This window comes from Protopterus annectens, chromosome 11.part0 (genome assembly GCF_019279795.1).
Source record: "Protopterus annectens isolate FY-2018-M chromosome 11.part0, PAN1.0, whole genome shotgun sequence".
NCBI classification, from domain to species: domain Eukaryota; kingdom Metazoa; phylum Chordata; order Ceratodontiformes; family Protopteridae; genus Protopterus; species Protopterus annectens.
Window position 1 is genome coordinate 137,224,308 of NC_056745.1, and position 26,493 is coordinate 137,250,800.

The 26,493-nt window shown below is 44.0% G+C and overlaps 1 protein-coding gene across 5 annotated transcripts in view; it reads left to right on the top strand.

Moving 5' to 3' along the window:
- LOC122815212 (voltage-dependent L-type calcium channel subunit alpha-1C-like) overlaps positions 1-26,493 on the top strand; it is a 2,602,552-nt gene that overhangs the window by 1,059,584 nt on the left and 1,516,475 nt on the right. For all 5 annotated transcript variants that reach the window (XM_044087523.1, XM_044087521.1, XM_044087522.1 and 2 more), the window contains one exon: positions 16,492-16,599. In XM_044087523.1, the coding sequence (XP_043943458.1) occupies positions 16,492-16,599 (108 nt within the window). The remainder of the gene's footprint in view (positions 1-16,491; positions 16,600-26,493) is intronic.

The following is a 26,493-nucleotide window of genomic DNA, read 5'->3' on the forward strand; positions in this document are numbered from 1 at the left end:
CACTTTTGTGTGTGTGTGTGCTCTCCTTTCTCCTTTTATAATCTATAGGTATTTACTTATATATATACTTGCATATATCCTATAACAAGTTAGTTCTTAGTTAAATTAGTGTTGTAGTAATATTTACACAGATAACTGTTTTGTTATTCTACTTAAAATTCAGGGACCTTAATTTTTATTGTTAAATATGTCAGAGAAACAAAAGTCAGGATTCAAAAGGTGTGGGTGCGGTCAAAAGATGTCTGTTACAGACAACCACTCCACCTATGTGTACTGTTCGGGCTCTGTTCACCTACAAGAGGTGTGCTCTATCTGCCACTCCTTTAGCGCCGGGGTTCTCTTGGAAAGGCACAGGAAGCTGGTAGATAGGGGACTTCTGAAGCCTGATTTTCAGGCTACTTTAGACAAAGCCGACCTCTCTTCCAAGGCTTCAAAGTCTTCCAAGGGATCCTCGGAGCCCAAGTCACCGGCTCCGATTTCCTCTACTATGGTTCGTGCATCGGCTCCACAGTCCTTGGGGTCCGTGTATCAATCCTCTACCTCGGAGCCCAGCTGTGGATCCGATATTGGAGACTCCTCAGTCTCCAATTCTTCAATCGATACCATCTTTGGCTCCTTCGAGCCATCCCTCGACGCATTCTTCGAGGCTTTCTGATGTGGACCTGGACCGAGTGGTTAAGAGGCTCTTAGAGAACCCGGCCCTGGCCAAAATACTGTCCTCTTCGAGCCACTCGGCTTCGAAGCCTGAATTCCCAGCTATAATTTCTCCCCCTCCTCCTCCGAAGCCAGTCGAGCTCTCGGAGCCGGGGTGGGTGGAACCAATGTTGGCAGAGCCCTCAGAGCCAAGGTTTGATCCACCTCCCTTGGCTCCATCGACCTTGATCTCCTCGGTTCCGACCGGGGAGTCTCGGGGCCGACAGTCCCTCACTGGCTCTGGGGTGGAGAGTCGAACCGATACCTCAGTTCCGACCCCTCTCCTCGGGGCTTTGGCACCGTCCTCTGGATTGGAGTGGGGGTTGTCGGCTCGGGGAGACCTGCCGGCCTCTTCGGAGCCAACAGACTTCTCGGACCGAGATTCAGGTGCCTTCGATGCCATGAGGAAGGTCATGTTTGCTAAGACCACTACCTCCTCCGATCTGTCTTCCCCTCCCCTTAAAGGGCCTCGTTCTACCTCTTCCCCACAGGTCCCCACCAAGCGTTGAGATCCAGGGCCTCAGGTATCCCCATTGGGTGGCCCCTCCTCTCTAGGGACTTCACCGGACACTCCCACCGATGAAGTACCTAGGAAGAGACTGTGCAAGAGGAGGCATTTGGATTCCCCACAGGAATCCCTAACATCGGATACCGACTTGGAGGAATCAGAAGGGTCCCCACGATCCCCCTCAGAGGATGTCTCATTTGCAGACATTTTTGAGATCTTAAGACAGAGGGGTGATTGGCAGTCCCTTGCCCCTACTGAGGAAGAGTCGGTCCTCCTGAAGGCCTTTGGATCTCAACCATCCACCTCCTGGGTTACCCCACCCTTCGACAAATTGATGGAGCTGGTTGCTCGAAGGCGTGGGAGTCCCCTGACTCAGTGGAACCGGTCCCTCGGAGGCCCAACAAGGTTATTACTTCACCTACTGACAAGGATTTTCTTACAAAGGGAGTCCCGGTTGATGCCATGGTGGTGGCAGCAGCCACCAAGAAAGAGATGTCGGAAACCTCTTCTTCTGTCCATCCTCCTAATAGGGATTCTAGGACGATGGACAGGTATGGTAAACGCATATTTAGTTCTGTGGCATTTTCCATGAGGTCGCTCAACTACCTGACACATTTTACCCACCTTCAACGAGATCTCCTTAAAGAGCTGGGAGATACTCTCCAGGGTAACACAGCTGATGCAGTTTCTGAGAAGGTGACTGCACAACTCAATACCCTCAATTCGATAGTAAACTCATCCATGCGACTCATTTCTTATGCTGCCGATGGATCGAGTAGGGCGGCAGGCTCAGCGATAGCTCTTTGGAGACAGTCCTGGATGCGCCTTTGCTCCTTTGTGGAAGCCTTCAAATCTTCCTTCGTCAATACCCCATTCGATGGGTCCGCCTTATTCGGACCCAAAGTTAAGGAGACACTTAATAGGTGTGAATAAGAAGGAAAGACTCTGTCTGCTGTAGGAGTCCGTTTTTCCACTCCAACTAGACCGTACCCCAAAGGGCAACGAAGTGGAAAAATGTGGTTCCGAAAACCCCAAGGAGCCTTCCAATCCACACCTACTTATACCCCCTCTAGGGGCAGAGGAGGGGTCAGAAATGGAAGACGCCATACAAATGGCAGAGGCGGTCCGCAAAACCAGGGCGACAGGGAGCAGTTCTCTGGTAAGCCCTATCAGCGTTCCTGAAATGAAGCCCGGCTGTCCTTCTCTGGAGGCAGTCGGGGGTCGCTTGGCTTTATAACCAAAAGCCTGGCTAAACATTACAACGGATTCTTGGGTAAAAAGCATCATTGCCAGAGGTTACTACATTCCCTTTACAAAAATCCCCCCCATGTGTACAAGGATTCCAGACGTTCCACCCAGTTTGAGAAAGCTAGCAGCCATAGAAATCCAAAAACTGCTAGACAAAAGAGTCATCCAGCCAGTCCCGGTGGACCAAATAGGATCCAGAACTTACTCAAGGTTCTTTTTAGTTCCAAAGAAAACAGGGAACTGGAGGCCCATATTGGACCTCAGCAAACTCAGCACCTTCATCAAGAAGGAAAAGTTCCGGTTGGTCACGCTTCAATCGATTCTTCCGTTCTTAGCAACGGGCGATTGGATGTGCTCTATAGATCTCAAGGATGTGTACTACCACATCAAAATGGACAGATCATCCAGAGATCACCTGCGTTTCCGGCTGGGGGCCAGTCATTACCAGTTCAGAGCCCTGCCCTTTGGTCTCATCACAGCCCCCAGGGTGTTCACCAAATGAATGGCAGTGGTCACGGCTCCCCTGAGACGTTTGGGATTCCGGGTGTTTCCATATCTGGACGACTGGCTCCTCACCGCCACCTCCAGGCATCAACTAATCCAAGCAAGAGACTACACCATAAGCCTTTGTTCCCAGTTGGGCATAACTTTAAACTTCAAAAAATCTGTGTTATCACCCTCGCAGCATATTACATGTATAGGAGCAGAACTGGACACCGTCAATTCAAGGATCAGGTTGCCTCAAGCAAAAATCATATCTCTAAAAAGTCAATTATCCAGTCTGTTGGTCCAAAACAATGCTCCTGAGTCCCAGATACTGCAGCTATTGGGCACAATGGCAGCCACACTGATAGCAGTCCCGTTAGGGCGCATGCACATGCGGATACTCCAGTGGCTACTCTTCGCACAGTGGTCTTACCAACGACTGCCCATGTGACACGAGATCTGATTAATGAATCTTTGCAAGAAGGATCTCAATTGGTGGCTGAACAGCGACCAAGTGATAATCGGACGTCCCTTTGTTCTTCCCCAGCCCACAGCCACAGTGACCATGGATGCTTCCCTGATAGGGGGGGGGGGGCTATTTCAGGGAAAGACTGTCCAAGGCACTTGGTCAAACATGGAATCACATTTGCATATAAATGTCCTAGAGCTGAGAGCGGTGTTCCTGGCATTGCAACACTTTCACGACTCTCTTCCTCCAGGTACAATTGCTATCCAGACGGACAACATGTCAGTAGTCTGGTATATCAACAAGCAAGGGGGAACAAGATCGTATCCTTTATGCCGAGAGGCCCTAAGAATTTGGCAATGGGCTGTATCCACCGGACGCTTTCTGATAGCAACGCACATCCCGGGGTCATCCAATGTGATAGCGGACAAGCTAAGCAGGGCCATGCTGTTGCCTCACAAGTGGTCTCTCAAACAACAGGTGGTGGACAAGATTTTCTGCAGATGGGGCCAGCCTTGCTGCGACCTATTTGCATCTCCGACGAATGCGAAATGCAGCAGCTACTTTGCCCTTTATCCCCCACCGGGGAGCAACCCGAGGGACACGCTCATACACAATTGGCCCCCGGGCCTCCTATATGCCTTCCTGCCAATTCCCCTAATTCCCAAATTCATACAGAAAGCCAAAAGTCTGGGAAGGACTGTGATTTTGATAGCCCCGTCTTGGCCTCGGCAGATTTGGTTCCCCTTCCTGCAGAAGTATCAAGTGGAAGTACCATGGATCCTGGACCCAGTGCCAGATCTTCTGACTCATTCGTCGGGAGTTCTTCATCCCTCCTTCATCTCCCTAAAACTGACAGCTTGGCTGCTCCAATTCCCATATTAGCCAGGTCTCAAGATTTGTCTCCCGCGGTTCAACATATTATAGTTTCCTCTCATAAACTGTCTACCAGGAAGCTATATAATAGCAAATGGAAACGATTTGTTCACTGGGCTTCTCATCATGACATTGACCCTTATGTGGCATCTGTTCATACCATCTTGGAGTTCTTGTCTTCCTTGTTCCGTGATGGCGCAGCAGCAGCCACCATTAGAGTTCAGTTGGCTGTTATTTCCAATTTCCATGTAGGGTTTAACAGGTCTAACATCATGTCCCATAGACTATGTAATGCATTCTTAAAAGGGACCCACCATCTCAGACCACCTATCAGACACCCTGTCTCTCCCTGGAATTTGAATCTGGTTTTATCCCAATTGATGCTCACCCCCTTCAAACCCGCCTCATCATGTCACTTAAAGTTTCTGTCTTGGAAAACTATATTTCTAGTAGCCATTACATCTGCACGTAGGGTCTCCAAACTCCAGGCCTTGTCCTCCAAGCCCCCATATTTGATTTTTCACCCTGATAGGGTCTCCCTCAGGACTAACCCTACCTTCCTTCCCAAGGTCTGTTCAGAGACTAACTTAAATCAGTCCATTGAGCTTCCAACCTTCTTTAGACACCATACCAACAGACTGGAATATATGTTACACAAGCTGGATGTACACAGACAATTGAGATTCTACCTGGATAGGACGAAGGATTTCAGACAATCGGATCAACTCTTTGTCTCTTACGCAGAGAGTAAGAAAGGTTTTGCAGTATCAAAAATCACATTATCCAAGTGTCTTTCTGACTGCATTAAATTAATTTATTCCTCCACTAATCAACCATTAACAACTAACGTTAAAGCCCATTCTACCCGGGCTGTTTCTCTGTCATTAGCTCATGCAGCTCGTTTGCCCTTGGATACCATCTGTGCAGCCGCCACTTGGTCAAAACCTCACACGTTTATCACTCATTACAAAGTGGACAGGACCTCCAGGGACAGAGCTTCCTTTGGTTCCACTGTGCTCAGGAATGTTCTCCCATGAGCCACCCAGGATTAGGGTGCTTGGGACGCTACCCACTTGTAAGAACAAAATGGCGAGATAGAACAACTTCACATAAAGAGGTTATGTATTTACCATAACGTTCCATGTGAGTTGTTCATCTCGCCTTTTTGTTCTTACATTCCCGCCCACCTTCCCCCTCCGGTTGAGAAAGATGGTTGCCTTGGTGGATTGGTTGACTTTTGTCAGCCTGTCTTCTGGAACAGACTGTTTCTTCCTTCTACAAACTTATAGCTACCTAGATATGTAGGCACTATAGTTCTATTTCTTCTTGTAGGCTGTCTTGGTTGCAGCATACTAGATCTTGGGATTTACAGTAGAGCATCATGGGATATACACTAGGTCTCGAGCTTCTCTGAGAGTCTGAGCTTGAAAAGTGGCCGACTCAGAGCCGAGGGATCGGCTCTGAACCCACATGTAAGAACAAAAAGGCGAGATGAACAACTCACATGGAACGTTATGGTAAGGACATAACTTCTTTTTTATTCATTAATTTCTGAGTTGTTGGTTTTCTTCCTGTTGATCTCCGTCTCCCACATCCAGTCTCTGGTTCATTTCCAGCATTCTTCAACATTCAAGGTTCTTCTAGTCAACTCCTGTACTTTTTTCTGTCTCTCAAGCATCTTCATTTGGAACATTGTGAAATGTTTCACTGGCATAGTCTCTCTATGAGCTTTATTGTCAGATCAATAAGAAGAAGAAATCCCCTTTTGTTCGATAGTTCACTGTCTGTTGGACAAACTTTTGCATCTGATGTTGTCCTTTTCATTCTTCCTCACTGATGGGTTACGGATCCGATCCTCGGATCCAATTCATCCACATTTTTCAGACTTGGATCTGAATCTCAAGCTCCTCCATCTACTTATAGTGCTCTATACCATCCCCTATTCCCCAGATCTCATTTGCTGCAGTTGCGATAAGATGTGGCTTTCATAGTCTCAGGCTTCATTGCAAACTTTGTGGGTTTTTCTTTTTATTATTATTGCTGCTTTAATAGTTATTGTCTTAATTGACATTTATCTTTTTCTTCCCTCTATTTTTTTGGTAATTTCCGCTGGCATTAGGGTTAGTTTGTTCCCATCTTGTTCTGTTTCTCTCTTGTGCCTTTGGCAAACTATACATTCTTTTCTTAGCTGTATTTCACTAGTTTTAAAAAAAAGTTTACCTTTGAAATATTTTGGCAGATTTTTTTGTAGCAGATTGAACCGTCTGTTAGAGCGGATACTGTCTTGTGTGTTTTTTTCTGGTCAGTTTTCCTCCTCTCAAAATGTCAGAAAAGCCTACCAGATATAAAAGATGCACTTCTTGTTGTCATAAAATCCCAAATTCGAATGTTCACAAGAGGTGTATCTGTTACTTGGGGCCAGACCATCTTAAGGCCCAGTGTGTTATTTGTGCTGCATTCAACCCTTGTGCCTTTTCTGATTGGTGCAATAAACTAATTCTAAAAGGGTTGCTTCCTGATTCGTGTCATTCTTCATCTGGGGCTCAAAACCTCTCCAAAGCTCACAGATCCAAGGAAGTAAAAAAGCAAGCTTTCTCTGTGTCCCTGGAAGCATCTGTGGATCCTCCGGAGAAACATCAAAGAGCTTATGATCTGACTTCTGTGGCTCTGGAGAGTGTCATGTTCCATTTGGACTCATTGACTCCCTCAGATCTGATGGAGGTTATCCATATCAGTGGTTATCCTTCTCCTTTGACTCTGACATTGGATTCTAAGCCCTCAGATCTGACAGTCAGGAGCTGATCTCCTAGCTTTGTGTTAAAGCCTGTCTCACCTGCCATGCCCATCAAATTGCTTCAAACTCCAACCAGACATTCCAAGCATGTTTCCTCAACTTTTTCCAGATCTTCTAGGATCTTGATGGAGGCTAATATGGACAGGATGATGCAGAAATTCCTAAGGACTCAGATCCAGATGGCAGTCTTGCCAAATCCATCCTCTCTTGGATCCATGAGTGCCTCTGCTCAGCCTTTGAAGTCTCCTTCTCCAATCTGAGCCATGATTTCAGAGCCCCAGGATCGTAGATACCCAAGTGAGTCAGCTTCAGATCTGAGGAAACCCCCTTCTTCGACTTCAGCAACATCCCTGATCAACCCTGCTCCGATGACATCAGTTCAGCTCAGGTCTCAGATCCAAGAGGTCTGTGCTGGGTTCAGGTAGTTGGATTCAGCTCAGACACTGTTAGATCTGTCACAGTCTGATGCTCTGCCCTTGACAGCTCGGGTCTGATTTTCACTGGAGGGCTCAGATCTGGGGGCTGGGAGGGGTTTCCCTGCGTCCGTCAGCCTTCCAGGTAGTGGATAGGGCTTTCTCACCTATCCCCTGCCCTGCATCGGGTCCAAGTGCTGATCCCATCATTCCTGCTCCTTCAGGTCAGCCTACCCTAGGAAGGCTCCACACTCTTTCCCCAGAAGGCATTCCCTATTCTTCTGATACCATCCCTGAACACCCCATGAAGGAGCTTCCTTGAAAGAAGACATGCAAGAGGAAGCACATTGACTACCTAATGAAGTCCCTCACTGAGGACACCAATTTCAATGAGGGAGAGAGATACCCTAGATTGCCATCTGATGATGTCTCCTTTGCAGATATCCTAGAAATCCTGAAAGAGAATGGTGGGTGGTCTTCTCAACTTTTTTCTTCTGAGGAGTTGGTCTTTTTGGAGGCTTTTGTGGCAGGCCCATCTAAGTTTTGGGTGACCCCCCCCACCGGACAAACTTATTGACCTGGTTTCTTACCAGGCCTGGAAGGACCAGGACACCTGAGCCCATCTCCAAGCATCCATATAAGTTTCTAGTTCCCTAAGCAGACAGAGCGCATTGGAGCAAAGGTGTCCCTGTTGATGCCATTGTTGTGGTGGCAGCCACTAAGAAGTTGCTAGCTGAGCATAGCTCCTCTGTCCTTCCACCAAACAGGGAGTCAATGGCAATGGACAGATTCAGTAAGCACATCTACACCTCAACTACTTTCATGATGACGTCATTAAATTATTTGACACACTTTACCCGCTTGCAAAAAGATTTCATCAAGGAGCTCTCAAACTCTCTTGCTAAGACCATGTCGGGGGAGGATCTCAAAAAGGTCTGCCCCCAACTAGCAACTCTGTCATCTACTGCTAATTCTTCAATGAGTGATCTCCCACATAGCAGGGGGTACCTGAGCAGACAGTTCAGGCGTAGCTATAAGGAAACATGCCCGGATGAGGCTACGCGATTTTGAAGAAGCCTTTAAGGTGTCCTTTGTTAATGAGCCCTTTGATGGTTCCTCTTTGTTTGGACCATCGGTGAAAGATACATTTACCCGCAATGAACAGGAAGGAAAGACCCTGTCTACCATGGGAATTATGTTTTCTACCCCGAGCCGCGGTGGTGCAGCGGTAGTGTTGTCGCCTCACAGCAAGAGGTTCTCCCATTCGATTCTTGACTGGAGTGCCTTCTGTGTGGAGTCTGCATGTCCTCCCCGTGGTCGAGTGGTGTTCGAAAGACATGCGTGAATGGGCATGCCTTTGTTGAAGGTTGGGAGTTGGGCTGGCACCTTGGCACCATAAAAATCGACTGCCAATCATTAGCGGACTGGAGTTCCACTGTGGCGACCCCTAACTGGGAAAAGCCGAAAGAAAAACAACAACAAGAGTACTTTTTCTAGAAACCACCAAGTTGTTGTTGTTGTTGTTGTGTCTTTCGGCTTTTCCTGGTTAGGGGTCGCCACAGCGGAACTCCGGTCCGCTAATGATTGGCAGTTGATTTTTACGTACCGAGTTGTCAGCCCTGACGCACAACCTTCAACGAAGGAACGCCCATTCACGCATGTCTCCACGCAGAAGACGCTCTAGCTGAGAGTCAAACCGGACAGTGTCTTACTGTGAGGCAACAACGCTACCGCAGCACCACCAAGGATAGAAAAAAACTTGGTTCTGGAAATCTCAGGGGCCTTTTCAGGACTCATGTGGGGATACTTCCTCCAGAGACAGAGAAGGAGGTTTCAGTGGTAGATGCCACCCCAGAGGCAGAGGAGGCCTGTAGAACCAGGGCTTTAAAGATTATTTTTCCGACAAGCCCTATCAGTGCTCCTGAAGTGCTGCCAGACTGCCACCTCTGGAGACAGTCAGAGGTATTTTTTCCCTGCACCTAGACACCTGGACAAGCATCACAAACAACACTTGGGTGCTAAGCATAATATCCAGTGGTTATTACATTCCCTTTTTCCCTCCACATCTAGGACCCAGGAGGAAACTCCCTGATGTTCCACCCAGTCAGAGGAGGTACGCAGCTCAGAAAATTCAAAAGCTGCTACTAAAAAATGTCATCCAGGAGGTCCCAACCGAACAATTAGGATTCAGAACTTACTCCTACTTCTTTCTGATGCCAAAGAAGACAGGGAGCTAAGGCCAAATCTGGATCACAGCAGTCTGAATCTCTATGTAAAGAAGTCAAAGTTCCAAATGATTACGGTTCAGTCCATCTTGCCTCTTCTGTGCAAGGATGATTGGATGTGCTCTACAGATCTCCAGGATGCATACTGTCACATCAAAATAGACAAGTGCTCTAGAAAACATCTGCACTTTCAGCTGGTGGCCAGTCACTACCATTTCAGAGTACTGCCCTTTGGGCTCATCACAGCCCCCAGCGTGTTCACCAAATGTATGGCAGTCATATCAGCTCACCTGAGGCTCAAAGGATTCCAGGTGTTTCCCTATCTTGACGATTGGCTCCTCACTGCCCCAAAAAGGCATCAGGTTTTGCAAATCTGAGATTACTTGCACCAGATCTCCAATTCCCGAGGCATTGCAATACATCTTGCAAAATCCAAGCTGACTCCTGTATAAGATCTAGAATTCATAGGAACTCAACTGAATATGATGAGTCAAGAAGACGCTTCACTACCTCTTCACCATATCACATCCCTGGGAAGTCAAATGGGAAACTTACTGTCTCATCCGTTCCTGCCAGCAAAACTAGTGTTGCAAGCTCTGGAATCAGTGTCAGCTGCCATTATTTTAGTCCCTCAAGCAAGAGTCTTCATGCAGATTCTCCAATGGACCTTAACGGTCCAATGGTCTATTTTATACCAGCATATATCTCTCCCCATCAGGCTCACTCCAATTTGCAAACATCAAATTCAATGGTGGATGCAGTCAGATGAACTGTTTTTGAGCAGGCTGTTCTGTCTTCCCCCTTCCAATAACCACAGTGACTATGGACACCACCCAATTGGGGTGGGGGGGGGCATTACAAGGGAAGGATATTCTAAGGCATGTGGTCCCCCCAGAGACCAAGCTGCATTTAAATGTCATCGAGATGAGAGCAGTCCTTTTAACATTGTATACCTTACAGGACATGCTCCCTCTAAGGACTATTGCTATTCATGATGACAACATGTCAGTAGGCTGGAATATCAGCCAAAAATGAGGAACCAGTTCTACCCATTGTGCAGAGAGGTCATAAGGGTCCCTCTAAGGACTATTGCTATCCATGATGACAACATGTCAGTAGGCTGGTATATCAGCCAAAAATGAGGAACCAGTTCTACCCATTGTGCAGAGAGGTCATAAGGGTCTGGGAATGGGCGATCTCTTCAGACCACTTTCTAATTGCAATGCACTAGCAGACAGACTCAGCAGGTCCATTCTGATTCCTCACAAATGGTCCCTCAATCAAGCAGTAGCGAACATGATATTCAACAGTGGGGGCCAGCCTTGCTTCTCCCCTCAACAACAAGTGCAGCAGGTACTTCGCTGTGATCCCCTTTCTTGGGGAGTCACCAAGGTTTGCCGTGGTTCACAATTGGTCCCCGGGTCTCCTTTATGTCTACCCTCCTCTCCCATTGATCCCCAAGTTTCTACAGAAAGCATACAGGGGCTGAAGATCTCAGTCATCTTCATTGCCCTCTTCTGGCCTTGGCAGATATGGTTCCACTTCCTATGCTCTCACCTGAAATACCCTCCAGAGATACTGGAGTCCAGTCAGGACCTCCTATCTCATCTGACAGAGTTTCATCATTCCAGTCTCCACGCCCCCAGTTTGACCAATTTCTCCAATTCCAGTGATAGTGTGACGGTCCAGGCTCGCTTCTCCGGTACATGACATCATCCTGGCTTCCTGGAAGCCTTCCACTAAGAGAGTCTACAAGAGCAAATGGAAACTCTTCTCTATTGGGCCTATAAAGAGAACACTGATCCCTTTTCAGTGCCTACATCTGCCATCCTTCTTTTTACAGAAGGGGCTAGTTTTGCTACTATTAAACTTCAGTTAGCAGCAATATCCAGTTTCCACATTGGAGTCGAATCCTTTTCTCTGTGAACTTCCAAGCTATGTAAAGCATTTATGAAAGGAATCATCCTCCTTAGATGTCTCATAAAAGACCCCTCTCCTGCTTGGGACCTCACTGTGGTTCTACAGGGGTTAACTCAGAAACCTTTTGAACCAGCAAATAATTGTGATATGAAATGTCTTTCTTTCAAAACTATCTCTCTGGTGGCTATCACTTCAGTAAGAAGAATTTCTGAACTCCAGGCCTTATCAGCTAGACCTTCTTACATTGTTTTTCATAAGGATAGGGTTTGCCTATGCACTAACCCTTCCTTTATGCCTAAAGTGGCCATGGAAACTAACATTATTCAAGACATTCAGTTACCAGTCTTTTTCCAAACTTTACCAATAGAGGAGAATACATGCTACATCTTTTGGAAGTTCATAGACAATTCCATTTTTATCTTCACAGAGCAAAGCAGTACAGGAAGTCAGACCAGCTATTTGTATCCTTCTCACCTACATGCCTAGGTTAAGCATTTTCCAAAGTTACCCTGGCTAAATGGATTACTGGCTGCATTTAATTGATTTATTCCCTAAAAGGGCTGAAATTGCTTCACTCTTCCAGAGCCCATTCCACCATATCTATGACTATTTTATCCGCCTTTTTCCTCTAGAACATCAATTGATGATATTTGCGTTGCAGCCACTTGGTCAAACAATCATACCTTTGTTGTCTGTTACAAATTGGACATTGTCTCTAGAAACAGACCTTCCTTTGGTTTGACAGTCCTCCGGCATATCTTTCCTTGAGGGCCTCCCAAGAATCACATAGCTGGGGACTCTGACCCATCAATGAGGAAGAATGAAAAGGACAACATCAGATTTAAAAGTTATGTATTACAAGCTAAAAGTTATTTGGATTGACTAAGATTTCAGTTTGTTGGTATTTACCTTTGTATTGACCACTTTTTGCCTACCTTGGACTACGTGGACCAGTTTTTGGATTATAGATTTCAGAACTATTGGTGACTCTTCTCCTTTTCTTTTTTAACAGCTGCTACTTCTGGTGGAAAATTGGAAATCTCTCTTTTTGAAATACAACAGCCACAAACATTAATACAAAAGTCTCCTTACACAGTCTGAGAGAGTATCTCTAAAGCCATTGCCTTCTTTCTTGCCAAAAGTAGTACCAGCTTTTTCCTTGAATTAATTTATGCATCTTCCATGTTTGTGCAAATTGCCAAAGTGCTGAATAAACACTTCAGATATTCACAGAGAGTGAATGATGTACTAGAAGACTCTGTTGTATTTTTTAAGAAAATAGATCAAATGTTTGAGTCCTGTAGAAAAAAAGAAGCGTCAACCTGCTTGTCTCCAAGCAGATCTTGTCTAAGTGTTTGACACATTGCATTGCTTTGCTTTTTGCTATGGTAAATTACAAAAAAAAAAAAAAAATACCACAAGTTCCTACGAGAGCTCATTTCACTTGAGTAGCAACTACTTTTGCAGTGTATTTCAGGAATGTGTCCACTTGGGATATATTAGAAGCTGTAACTTTGATTACTCTCCATAGTTTCACGAAACACTACAAGCTAAACAATCAGGCTAGACTTGTCATTTTTTTAAATGAGAAATATCTTTATTAAATTATCACTTATGACATAGGCAATCATACATTTATATAATTGAAAACAAACCATATTGACATAATTTTAGTTGTAAGCATTATACATCAGACTATGTTGATATAATTTAGTTGCAAACATAATACATCACTTATAATCTATTCAGTCATTGTCAGTCAGATATTACATACTTGTCAGGTTTGGCCTAGTTGTGCTAGAAAGGGTCATTTTCAAAACTAAAAAACGGAAAAATGTGGAGACTTTTCAGTTCAGAAATATAATACTATAAACAAAAAAAAAAGCACTGAAATAGAAAGCCGCCAGTCCACAGAGGTATAACCACAGCAAACGTTTTCTGTGGTTATATCACTGTAGACTGGCGGCTCTCTTATTTCAGTGATTTTTTTGGTTTCTAGAAAGGATCATGTACCTATTCACCACCCAGGTGTATACCTTTAGTGCCATGGATGTTACCCAAATGTAAAGATTTACTGCTACTGTGTCACTCAGTGAAGAAGATATTATAGTTATGTAAGATAGTTGCCATAACAGTGGAAGTACAATGAGAGGTCACTGTAACAGTAAGTCTTCCCACTATCCCATCCCATCTCCCTGCTATTGCTGGGAGTGTGTAAATAGTTTAGTAGAGGTTATTTTGTAGCATTATAGTAATATTATTCATTATACTGGTGTTTTTCCACTAGTTTTAGGCTTGAAGAGTTTAGATTATATTCCTCAGTTTGTCTGTGACAAGCACACTGCTCTCTATGGAAAGTCCTATCAGTTTTGAAGGACTAAAAAAGGCATATGCTAATGTTGCTTTTAACAGAGCCATTTACCACTTGAGTGAATAACGTCATGGATGCAAGACCAGCAGCTTTACGTGTAATGGTTAGGTAAAATCCTCAACAAGTAAGAAAACATAAATATAGTGATTTACACTTACAGTAATTTCTCCTTAAAGTGTTATTACACAATTGTAATTTATTTGGAGAGTATTCGTAGATGTAATGTTCTGAAGTGGGTGTGTGTGTGTGTGTGTGTGTGTGTGTGTGTGTGTGTGTGTATATATATATATATATATATATATATATATATATATATATATATATATATATATATATATATATGGGTCTAGGACACATGCTCGACTAGCATATGTCCAAATCACAAAACATCGAACACACATACACGAAAGCGCTTAACATCGAAAAGCGCTACCGTGTATGTGTAGTTCAAAAAAAAAAATCTAGGTTTCTGCAGGGGGACTTCACCCCCCTGCACCCCCCCACCCCCCCCACTTTAATATTCTCACTCCGAGATCGCACTACAGTGAGTAAAAGGGAATTTTCCCTTACCCGCTCTGTAGTCCGATCTACAAAACAGGTACACATATACAGAAGTGCTTTTCGATGTTAAGCGCTTTCGTGTATGTGTGTTCAATGTTTTGTGATTCGGACATATGCTAGTCGAGCATGTGTCCGGATCCCATACACATATATATATATATATATATATATATATATATATATATATATATATATATATATATATATATACACATTATATATATATATATATATATATATATATATATATATGTGTGTGTGTTGTGTCTATACACACACACACACACACACACACACACACATATCTATAGCTATATTTATGATTGTACTTTATATCATCGATTTCCCATAATGTCAACTCATTTAACAGCGAGACAACAACATTGAAACTTCAAAAGAGTGCATTCACAGAATGGCGAATGTCACCTCAGGGAAATTAACCACTTGGCAACCACTGACGATAAAAAGAAACGTAACAAATTAAACCTAACGAAGTGGAGGGGGGCTTTGCCCCCCCCACTTAAATATTCCACCTCTGAGATCATATTTCAGTGGAGAAAAGGGCAAAGGTCGTCAGCAGTGGCCAAGTGCTTATTTTCCCAGAGGCAAAGTTCACCGTTACGGGAGATGGCTCTTTTGAAACTTCAATATTGTCCTCTCGCTGTTAAGCGAGTCGACATTATGGGAAATCGATGATATAACGGGGAACCATATCTATCTCTATATATAAAATGGTACAATCATTTTCATACAGTATAGATAGACTATTTTTTATATTTTGTCCTGAGTAATCCAACGTGAGATACAGTATTTTTTTTACATTTGACTGCTATAATAATAAATAAATCTGGTTCTTCTGATGTTCAACCATTGTATGAAGAACTAATTACTATATAAATGCAGCATTGGTGGTATGGAATCATACTATTAGGTACCAGTTGTATTATTTCATGTATCTGATGTGCAAATTGCAGTGTACTACTTTAAATTAAATTATAAATATGTACCATGTGTAATTCTAATATACTTTTTATTTATGTCCCAAGAATGGGTGGCAATTAAATAAAGTTAAAAATATGCTGATTCAGATGTTCCAGTGGATAGATTTCTGACAGCAACACTAGCATCCTTTGTGCAGAAACTAATCAGGAGTGACAAGATATCAACTGGTTTGGGGAAATATTCACCTACTGTTCTTCCTCCAAGAGAAGAATAAGAACAGTCATTACGCAGTAGGGACCCACAGTGGAGGCTACAGGCTGTGCTGTATCTGACTGTGTGCATTCCTGTGGGATAAAGCTACAACAGAATATGGTTATGGGCTGTGGCTGTCACACAGAGGAAAAAGACGTTTATGTGTTGAATTCCCACTGTTTAGCAGATAAGGACTTCCCCTGTCACTCCATGGAAGGTACATTAATGGGGATGGCGGTATCTCTGCCCAAAGAAGTAACCCCGAATGCCAGGCAATGTACCTTTATCATGGTTGTGTTTTCTTAAATTCTAGGAGGGAGATAACATGCATTGTAAGCACGTCAGCAATAGAGAAAAACAAATATTTGAAACAGATCAGTTAAATGTATTATATAGTAGCATGCATTTCCAGATACAGGCACTGTGTGTGTGAGTGTGTGTGTGTGTGTGTGTGTGTGTGTGTGTGTGTGTGTGTGTGTGTGTGTGTGTGTGTGTGTGTGTGTGTGTGTGTGTGTGTGTGTGTTTGTGTCTAAGAGAGAGGCAGAGTGTGCTGTGTTTGTTCAAATTCAACTATTTCTTTGCAGTCTTGGCACAACTACACGTTGTCAGTCTTAATAAATTCAGTCATGTTCTTCATGTCAGTCTTAATAAATTCAGTCTTGTTCTTCATTAGCAAGATCAAAAGAAGTATGATGCAGTTAAGACTAATGACTTTCTCTTTTCTTTTCTTGCTTAGCACGTAGTTCAGTGTGTGTTTGTGGCCATCAGAACCATTGGAAACATTGTGATTGTCACCACTTTGCTACAGTTCATGTTTGCATGTGTTGGAGTCCAGCTCTTTAAGGTGAGTCTAGCACTGGCTTTTGCTCTGGAAAGAATGGAAATATACTTTATTTAGTAATCATTTATTTCAGGAATATAGGACTATAACCTATTGACAGAAATGTTTTTACTGACTAACCATACAGTAAATTTTTCAATTGTTTGAGAATGAAGGCAGTTTGTTAAGCTAATCCTTTTTCTGTGAAATAAATGGTGCAGATGTTACACTGATGCTTAAAGAACTGTATTACAAAGTGCAGCACTAGTATCACACTGTTAGGAAAACATGCCATTGTAAGCCTATTAACATTTACTTGTGTTTTATGCAAGCAGTATGTTGATAAGCGGTTATAGCTTTTTGATTTCAGAAATTGTAGAGTGGTTTTGTATTGGGATACCCCTGTTACACTGAGTCTGTTATATTTTATTAGGAATTGGTTGTATTGAAGTCAAGGTACAATACTTTGAAAACTGTACCTTATTCATTGGTTACTGTTACTTTAATAATGCTCCACTTTGGATGTTGGATCTTTATTCTGTGCATGTGTCAATATAGACAGTAACTAGCGAAATGGTGGACTAAAACTCATTATAAAGAGTACAATACAGTAAAAATAACATGCAGATGATAAACACAATACTGTAAGAAAGTTATCTCTGAGATAAAAAGGCAGATGGTGGGCATAGCCAAGCTGTAAGATGAAAAAAGAAAGAGAAAGGAGCAAATTGCAGTTCCATGCGGAATGGAAGGATATTATGCGTAAAGCTAGGAGCAGGTGGTTCCTTGCCTGGGTGACAGGTTTCAGTGGAAGATGAGACTGAATGAAGGAAGGAAGTAATACATCCAACATTTAGAATATAGAAAACAAGTATTAGCCAAGTGAGCTCACATCTTGATACAGTAAAGTAACCCATATTAATATAGCCTTGCAAGCTAGTGGACTAGTATTTGATTTCAGTAATGCATCTTTTACTAAGACAAGACTTTAAGCAGTATGGAAGGTTAAGTAAAATGTTAGGAGGGGTCATAATGTTGGGGACAGTAATACTGCAGTCATTCAAAGGTTCACATTCACAGATTCATTTGTCAAACCTGTGATGTTTTGGTCTTTAGGTAGCATGATTACTGAACCCTGATAATGTTAACCTGTGGTATACTTTCAGACAGTAAACTAGGCAATCATATTTACAACACAGGTTGTTTCAGAAATGGAGCATGTTAGTACTTTAGGTTGCCATTTATCTTTAACCAGATTTATCAAAACAAGTGTCCTTGCTTTCATTTACCAGGTATTTTTAAGGATCTTTCTAAAGGAAACAAGGTAGCCTGAGTTTCTAATTTTGTTAATTGTATTATTCCATGAAATAGAAGCAATCTTAGTGATAATTCTTTATGTGACAGTGTATATGGGTGTCAATATACAGTTATGATATCATTGTTTCTTAGGGAAGAAGCAGAAACCCTTCTTTGAAGTTTATTTACTGGTGAGGTCATGACTATAAATGATGCATGTATTTTTGTAGACAGGCTCAGAAAACTTCAGATTCTTTTTGTATTCGCAATTGTGTACCTAGCTTGCAGTCATCAGTGTATCTGGGTTTAGCAGCACTCTTCCCTCTTATATCTGAGAAGAGTAGTCTGTACTAAATTGGAACTACTACTAAACTTTATGGGAAATCATTAGTAACTACCATTAGGATGGACAATATCCCTCTTCCCTGACAGGTTGAATCCTCTTGCTTAACCGGTACTTTACCCACTGATCCGTGTGTGCATTGATATTTAATGTACTTAATTTGTTAGTAGTATGAATGAGAACAAATTCATTTAGAGAAGTGATTCAGTGACAAGAACATAAGAGTAAGGTGTTAAGTAGTGGTAAAAGGTATACAAAATGCAGTGCCAAGTGGATATCAGGTACTAGAGAAATGATAAGGTCACACAAGGTATAGGCTCCTGCCACCTGTTTAGAATCAGTTTATCCTCATTTACAGCAATATATTGTCTACCTTTTCAGGCCACCATAAAAGTATCCCGGTATATTCTTTCTGTTCAGAAACTCTGCCATGTTTGCCTACATTTGTGCCATAAATTTCTCTCCACACCACACACTGGCTTATCTGTCTACACTCACATTGCTAACCCTTTTCTTTCTATTAAATGTTTCAGCCAGCGGTATGATTCATTCCTTCTCTTTGTCTAAAAGTCTTTACTTTTAAATGTTACTGGTGATCATCTTGTAGTAAAAATGTAAAATATAATGCACAATGTTTGTTGTCGTTGTCAATTACTACAGTTATACTGACTTCCTATTGTAATTCCTTTCTGTCCCTGGCTCAGGTCTTGTATAAAATAAACAAATTCTGTAAATAAAGAAACATATTGGTTTATTCAGTCACACATACGTTGTTGAAGAGAAGAAGGCCTTCTCCTTTCTCTGTGATGTTTTTACTACATCCTCTCAGCAATCAAAAAAACCCACCAGAAAATCAGCCTCCTCTACAGACACAACTACTACCTTACTCCATCTTCCCGTCATACACTTGCATCTACCTTCCTTCTCCCCTCTCTCTTGTATGGTGCTCCCCTATTCTCCAACCTACAACTCGGACTCCGTGCTAAACTTGAGGCCTGTTACAACAAAATCTGCAAATTTGCAACCAATTCTAAGAACTCTTCCCATCACTGTCACTCCCTACACACCCTAAACTGGCTAGAACTCCACAACCACCTAAAGTACCTACAACTTACAACAGCCCACAAACTCATCTTTAAACCAGCAGAATGCCCCTCTCTTGCTAAATCTCTAACACCCTACACACCTACCCGTATCCTGAGATCCACAGGCCAAAACCTCCTGCATGTACACAAACCCATCCACCCAACTGGTAAACTACTACTATCCCACACTATAGCCAAACTATGGAACAATCTCCCCACACCACTACGTAATATACCTAACCACAACAATTTCAAATCCATGCTTCTCTCCCATCTCTCCTCCAAATGGGAATGTCCTTCACATGCTCCCACCTAAAACTCGCACACTACTAACTCCACACCTAAATCATCATTTCTTTGCCTACTTTAACTTAATTCAGAGATCTTGCTCAGAACACCTTTTCATAAATATTTTGCATGCATGCCTCTGGCCTACCTTACTCATATTCTCAAACTTTCATTGTTTGTTTTTCTTATCCATTGTACCCATAATATTGTTTTCCTCTGTAATATTGTTAATTTGTCTCTATTCGTATGTATTTGTATGTCTGTTTGGGGCTTTTCCCCTCGGGTCTCCACTGAAAAAGGGTAATTCTTACCCAGCTGGACCAACCCGGTTAACAAATGCAAATAAATAAATAAATATAGTTTATGAACTTAAAAAAGGTTTAGTGATGTTATGTTTATGGCTATTGTTAAAGTGCATATTTTCTCTCTGTCTCTATTCATTGTCATTTGCCATTTGCAATGTACATTTCTGAAACACATTGCATGCATTCTACTTGGATAACATTTTTATATAATTTTACTTATATTTGCTGCATTAATTGTAATACATTTTATTGTATATCAGTGATTGCATAGGATTATCTTTTAAAAAGAGATATAGCAGTGCTCATGGGACAACCAGTTTGACAAAATGTAGACAAATGAACAAGCATGAAGGCTAAATCTATGGTGTCAGGATTTCAGGATTGTGCAATGACAGTCCAGGTAAATTACAACTGAAACCAACATGTTTGAGCAAATATACAGTGAACTTGAGGGATTGACTGAACTGACCAATAAAGAACAGCAGAAGAAAAAGGATAAAATACTTAAATGTAGCAAAGGTGAATTATCAAAGGGCACTGTGAAGTAATGGAAGACATGATAGTCTGCCCATGTTTTATTAAAATGTATAGTTTCTTGTAAAACTTAAAGCAGCATCCAATTGCTTCCTGAAGCTTTCTGACATACCAATGTTCTTCTTACCAATCTCATTGATATCAGTACTGGTATCCACAAGAACATGCAGGGTCTAGAAATTTTAGTACTGGGTGAGTCTAGTGCTTCGCTGATTCTTTATCGGCCTTGGCCCATTATTCCTTCTGATGATTTGGCTTTTGAGTTGGTTCAGCCCTTGTTTTGACTAGGGACCTTTTCTAAGTAATATTTTGATGTTGTACAAGAAAGCAGCAGTGATATATGGAATCTTTCTCAGACCACTATCAAGACAGGGTAGAATCCATCCAACCAGTATCAGCACAGGGTAGAATCCATCCATCCATCCATCCATCCATCCATTCTCAATCCCTTTTCCCATTTTGCTCATGGGGTTGGGGTGTCACTTCAACAGTGACAATCATCTCAAGCCAAGGTTTACACCTCCTGGTGGCTAGCCCTGCCACGGTAGTTCATTCGTACCACTCACTTGTACACACACTCTCTCACCCATGGCAAATTTGTCCAGTCCATCTACTACATGTCTTTGGAATGTGGGAGGAAACTGTAGCACCTGGAGGAAACCCACATGACCGCAGGGAGGACATGCAGACTCTGCACAGAAGACACCACAGCTGAGAATTGAACCAGAGACAGTAGAGTACTAAGGTGTAAAACTTCAAAGATAGTTGCAAATGCTCAGTGGGGAAAGAAAAGAAAAAGAACACCCAAGAATATCTTTTTGTAATACATCTAGTAATGAGAAAGATTTTTCTAAGAGGTATTTTCACTCTTCTTTCTCTCAAGATTCTACTAGAATGTTTTTCTTCTTAATTACAATAGCTTCAGCCATAAACAGTTTCTTTTACATATACCTTACATTACAGTAAGACAGTGGGAAGCCTGCTTTACCTGGAAGGAGATGCAGAGAAATGATGAGGCTGCCTGATGCAGAGTGAACAGCGCCTCAACTTTATTGTGTGTTTAATATATTTTAAAAGCTAATAATCTGTTGCATGATGCACAGTATGTGGCTCATAGGATCATAGGAGAGAGATGAATAAATATATAAACAAACTTAGGAACTGCCATTTTGTTCAGATTCAGAAAACCTTAATGTGAGAGTGTTCAATCTCGCCTTTGTTCTTACACATGGGTTCGGAGCCGATCCTCGGCTCCGTGTCGGCCGCTTGCAAGCTCTGCATCGAGAAGAAGAAGCTCGAGATCACCTAATACCCACAATCCCCCTCTGCCTTTACCTCAGATCTAGTTTGCCGCTGCAGCGTTCGCATCACTGGGTCGAGCTCGAGCACCTGAGATAAGATTTAGAATTTTATTCTTGTATTTTTTCTTGGTACTTTAGTGTTATAAGCTGTTTAGTGATATTTTGTGTGAGTGTGGTAAGGTATAAGGGAATCTCGGTACCTTTAAGTTATAAAACTTAGTTAGAGTTCTCTTCGGGGCCTACCACCCCTTATTGGATTTGACAACCGGATTGACTTTCACTACTGGATTTGACAATTTTACCGGACTTGACTTTTTACTGGATTTGACTATTTTTCTACTTAGAGTGACATGTCTGAAAAGGCCAAATCAGGGTTCAAGCGTTGCCAATGTGGGCAAAAAATGTCAGTAACTGACAATCATAGTTCCTGTGTCTACTGTCTTGGCCCTCTCCATCTGCAAGAAGACTGCTCTATTTGTCATTCTTTCAGTGGGAGGGTCATGACAGATAGGCGCAGGAAACTAATGGACAGGGGTTTATTAAAACCTTCCTTTCAGGAGGCTCTGGATGCTTCTGACCAGGCATCCAAATCCTCGAAGGAATCGAAGACGTCGGAGCCCAAGTCATCGGCTCCGAGCTCTTCGACTAAAGTTAGATCACCGGTTCCACAGACTTTGGGGCTGAGTGTTCAACTGTTGGCAGTTTCCGAGCCTCGAGTCTTGGAACCGGTGATGGAGCTCCCTCCCTCGACACTATTGAGGTCGGCTCCGTCTTCGGTTCCTTCGACCCGTTCTTCTAAGCTCTCCGATATCGATGTGGACCGTGTGGTGCAGAAGTTATTGGAACATTCGGCCCTGTCCAAACTTATCTCGGTTTCCACCCAATTGGTGTCGAAACTTGAAGGTCTCCCATTATCTCCATCCCTTCCTCCTCCGAGACCTGTCCAGTCTTTGGAGCCGGAAGAGGTTGATCTACTGATTGTGGAGCCCTCGGTGCCAGAACCGTCCTTTTCTCGGTCTGCTCCTTTCACCTCGACTCCGTCGGATCTGGTACCGGAGTCTCGGAGCCGACGATCCGTCCTTGGTTCCGGGGCCGAGAGTCGAACCGACGTTTCGGTTCCGACTCTTCCTCTCAGGGCCTCGGCGCGGATCGATTCGGCTCCGTCCTTGGGGTCGATACCTTCGGTGCCTGTCTCGGGGATTCTTCCCATTTCTTCGGAACCGGGAGACTCCTCGACTCGGGGCCCGGGGGGCCTTCGATCTCATGAGGAAGGTGTTGTCTACCCAGACAACCACATCAGTAGAAGCAGCCTCTCCTCCCCATAAAGGACCGTTATCTTCCTCTGCAGCAACGGCCACATCCAAGCGTTGAGCACCGGTGTCTCAGCCACCCCTGGAGGGTGCCCCCTCTTCCTCGGAGGCTTCTTCGGATGCTCCCCCCGAAGAGGTCCCTAGGAAAAGATTGTGTAAGAGGAGACACTTAGATTCTCCACAAGAATCTTTAACATCCGATACTGACTTGGATGAGTCAGAAGGGTCCCCAAAGTCACCTTCAGAAGATGTCTCTTTTTCTGACATCTTGGAGATCCTGAAGCAGAGAGGTGATTGGCAGTCCCTCCCCCCTTCTGAGGATGAGTCAGTTTTGCTGAAGGCATTTGGTGCTCGCCCTTCCTCCTCCTGGGTCACTCCGCCCTTCGATGAGTTAATGGAATTGATTGCTCGAAGGGCGTGGGAGACACCTGACACGGTGGAACCGGTCCCTAGGAAGCCTAATAAGTACATCACTGCACCCCAAGACAAGGCTTACCTCACTAAAGGAGTTCCAGTGGACGCTATGGTGGTGGCAGCGGCCACGAAAAAGGAGATGTCGGAATCTTCCTCATCTGTCCATCCGCCTAACAGAGATTATAGGACTATGGACAGATAAGGGAAGCGCATTTTTAGTTCAGCGGCTTTTTCTATGCGGTCCCTGAACTATTTGACCCATTTTACACACTTACAGAGGGATCTAGTCAAAGAGTTGGGAGATACCCTCCAGGGTACTACAGATGCTGCGGTCTCAGAGAAAGTTTCAGCACATCTAAATACCCTTACATCCATTGTTAACTCATTCATGAGGCTGATATCATACGCAGCCGAAGGATCGAGTAGGGCAGCGGCTTCAGCGATTGCTCTTCGTAGGCAATCCTGGATGCGCTTATGTTCATTTGCGGAAGCCTTCAAGTCTTCCTTTACTAACGCCCCATTTGATGGTGCCACTCTCTTTGGCCCCAAAGTAAAGGAGACCCTTACCCGGTGTGAACAGGAGGGAAAGACTCTGTCTGCTGTCGGAGTCCGTTTTTCCACCCCTTCCAGACCGTACCCCAAAGGGCAACGTGGTGGGAAAATGTGGTTTCGAAAACCCCAAGGATCTTTCCCAGGCACACAGGGTGATGCCCCCTCTAGAGGCAGAGGAGGGGGCAGAGGTGGAAGACGCCGCCCTGGCGGCAGAGGGGGTCCGCAAAACCAAGGTGACAGGGATACCCCCCCTGGAAAACCTTTCCAGCACCCTTGAGAGGAGGCCCGACTGTTCTGCTCTGGAGGCAGTCGGGGGTCGCTTAGCTTTATACCCTCAGGCCTGGCAAAACATTACTACAGACAACTGGGTAAAAAGCGTTGTTACCAGAGGTTACAGAATACCATTCCTATCCACCCCCATTCCAAAGAGAAAACTCCCAGATGTACCGCCCCATCTGCGAGACCCAGCAGCTATAGAAATTTCAAAGCTGCTAGAAAAAGAGTCATCCAACCAGTCCCAGCGGACCAAATAGGATTCGGAACTTACTCAAGGTTCTTTTTAGTTCCAAAGAAGACAGGGGACTGGAGGCCGATTCTGGACCTAAGCAACCTCAACACCTTTGTCAAGAAAGAAAAGTTCCGAATGGTCACGCTTCAATCGATCCTTCCATTCTTACAGAAGGACGACTGGATGTGCTCAATAGATCTGAAGGATGCATACTACCACATCAAAATGGCCAGGGCGTCCAGGGATCATTTGCGCTTCCGGCTGGGAGCCAGTCACTACCAGTTTCATGCCCTGCCCTTTGGTCTGACCTCAGCCCCCAGGGTTTTCACCAAATGCATGGCAGTGGTAGCGTCTCATCTGAGGCGCCTAGGATTCCAGGTGTTTCCGTATCTGGACGACTGGCTCCTGTCTGCCTCCACCCGGCGTCAACTGATACAGGCCAGGGATTACACCCTACAACTTTGTATTCACCTCGGAATTTCCGTAAATTTCGAAAAATCCTTACTACAGCCATCACAGCATATCTTATTCATAGGAGCGGAATTAGATACGCATCATTTGATTCTAAGGCTTCCTACAGAAAGGATAGTCGCACTTCAAAACAACATTTCTCTCCTTCTGTCGTCCATAAAATCCCTGGCAAAGCTGGTTCTAAAGGTCTTGGGTCTCATGGCAGCTTCTCTCATTGCGATACCATTGGGAAGACTGCACATGAGAGTCCTACAATGGCTGCTGTTTGCACAATGGTCGTTCCAACAGCTACCTCTGACACACGAAATTTTGATAACAAACACATGCAAATCACACCTAACTTGGTGGCTTCAGACTTGCAACCTTTCCAGCGGAAGACCATTTGTGCTACCCACACCATCAGCGACGATAACCACGGACGCTTCCCTGATAGGGTTGGGGGGCATCTTTCAGGGACAGACAGTCCAAGGCGAATGGACGAATCTGGAGTACAATCTGCACATCAATGTTCTGGAGTTGAGGGCAGTGTTTTTAGCGTTGCAACACTTTGCTCCCCTTCTTCCTCTAGGGACTATTGCAGTTCAGACAGACAACATGTCCGTAGTCTGGTACATAAACAAGCAAGGGGGAACCAGGTCTTATCAACTATGCAGAGAGGCCATGAGAATTTGGCAATGGGCGGAGTCCACGGGTCGCTTTCTGATCGCAACGCACATCCCGGGGTCATCCAACGTCATAGCCGACAGGCTGAGCAGAGCAATACTGTTGCCTCACGAGTGGTCCCTCAAACAGTCAATTGCGAACATGATATTTCGCAAGTTGGGCCAGCCTTCCTGCGATCTGTTTGCGTCTCCAATGAACGCCAAATGCAGGAGCTATTTTGCCCTATTACCCCCTCCAGGGGAAGTCCCCAGGGACGCTGGTGCACGATTGGCCCCCGGGTCTCCTGTATGCTTTTCCTCCATTTCCCCTGATTGCAAAGTTTCTGCAGAAAGCCAACAACCTTCAGAGGACGATAATCCTCATTGCCCCATTCTGGCCTCGTCAAATTTGGTTCCCCTTTCTCTTACATCACCGCATTCGGGGACCTTGGATGCTGGACCCAGAGCCAGATCTACTGACTCACTCGTCAGGAGTTCCTCACCCATCTCTCGAATCACTCCATCTAGCAGCTTGGCTGCTCCACTTCCCTTTCTAGCCAGGTCTGATTCCCTTACACCGGCGGTTCAGAATATTTTAGTGGCTTCTCATAAAGCTTCCACTACAAAAACCTACACCAGTAAATGGAAACGTTTCGTCTTCTGGGCTAATTCACATCATTTGGACCCTGTTATAGCTCCGTTGAACAAGATCTTGGAGTTTTTGACAGAATTGTTTCATGAAGGAGCTTCTCCTGCTACTTTAAGAGTGCAATTGGCTGCCATTTCTAACTTTCATGTGGAAGAATGTGGTGCGCCTATTATGGCTCACAGACTTTGTAAAGCTTTTTTAAAAGGGTCTTTTCATATCAG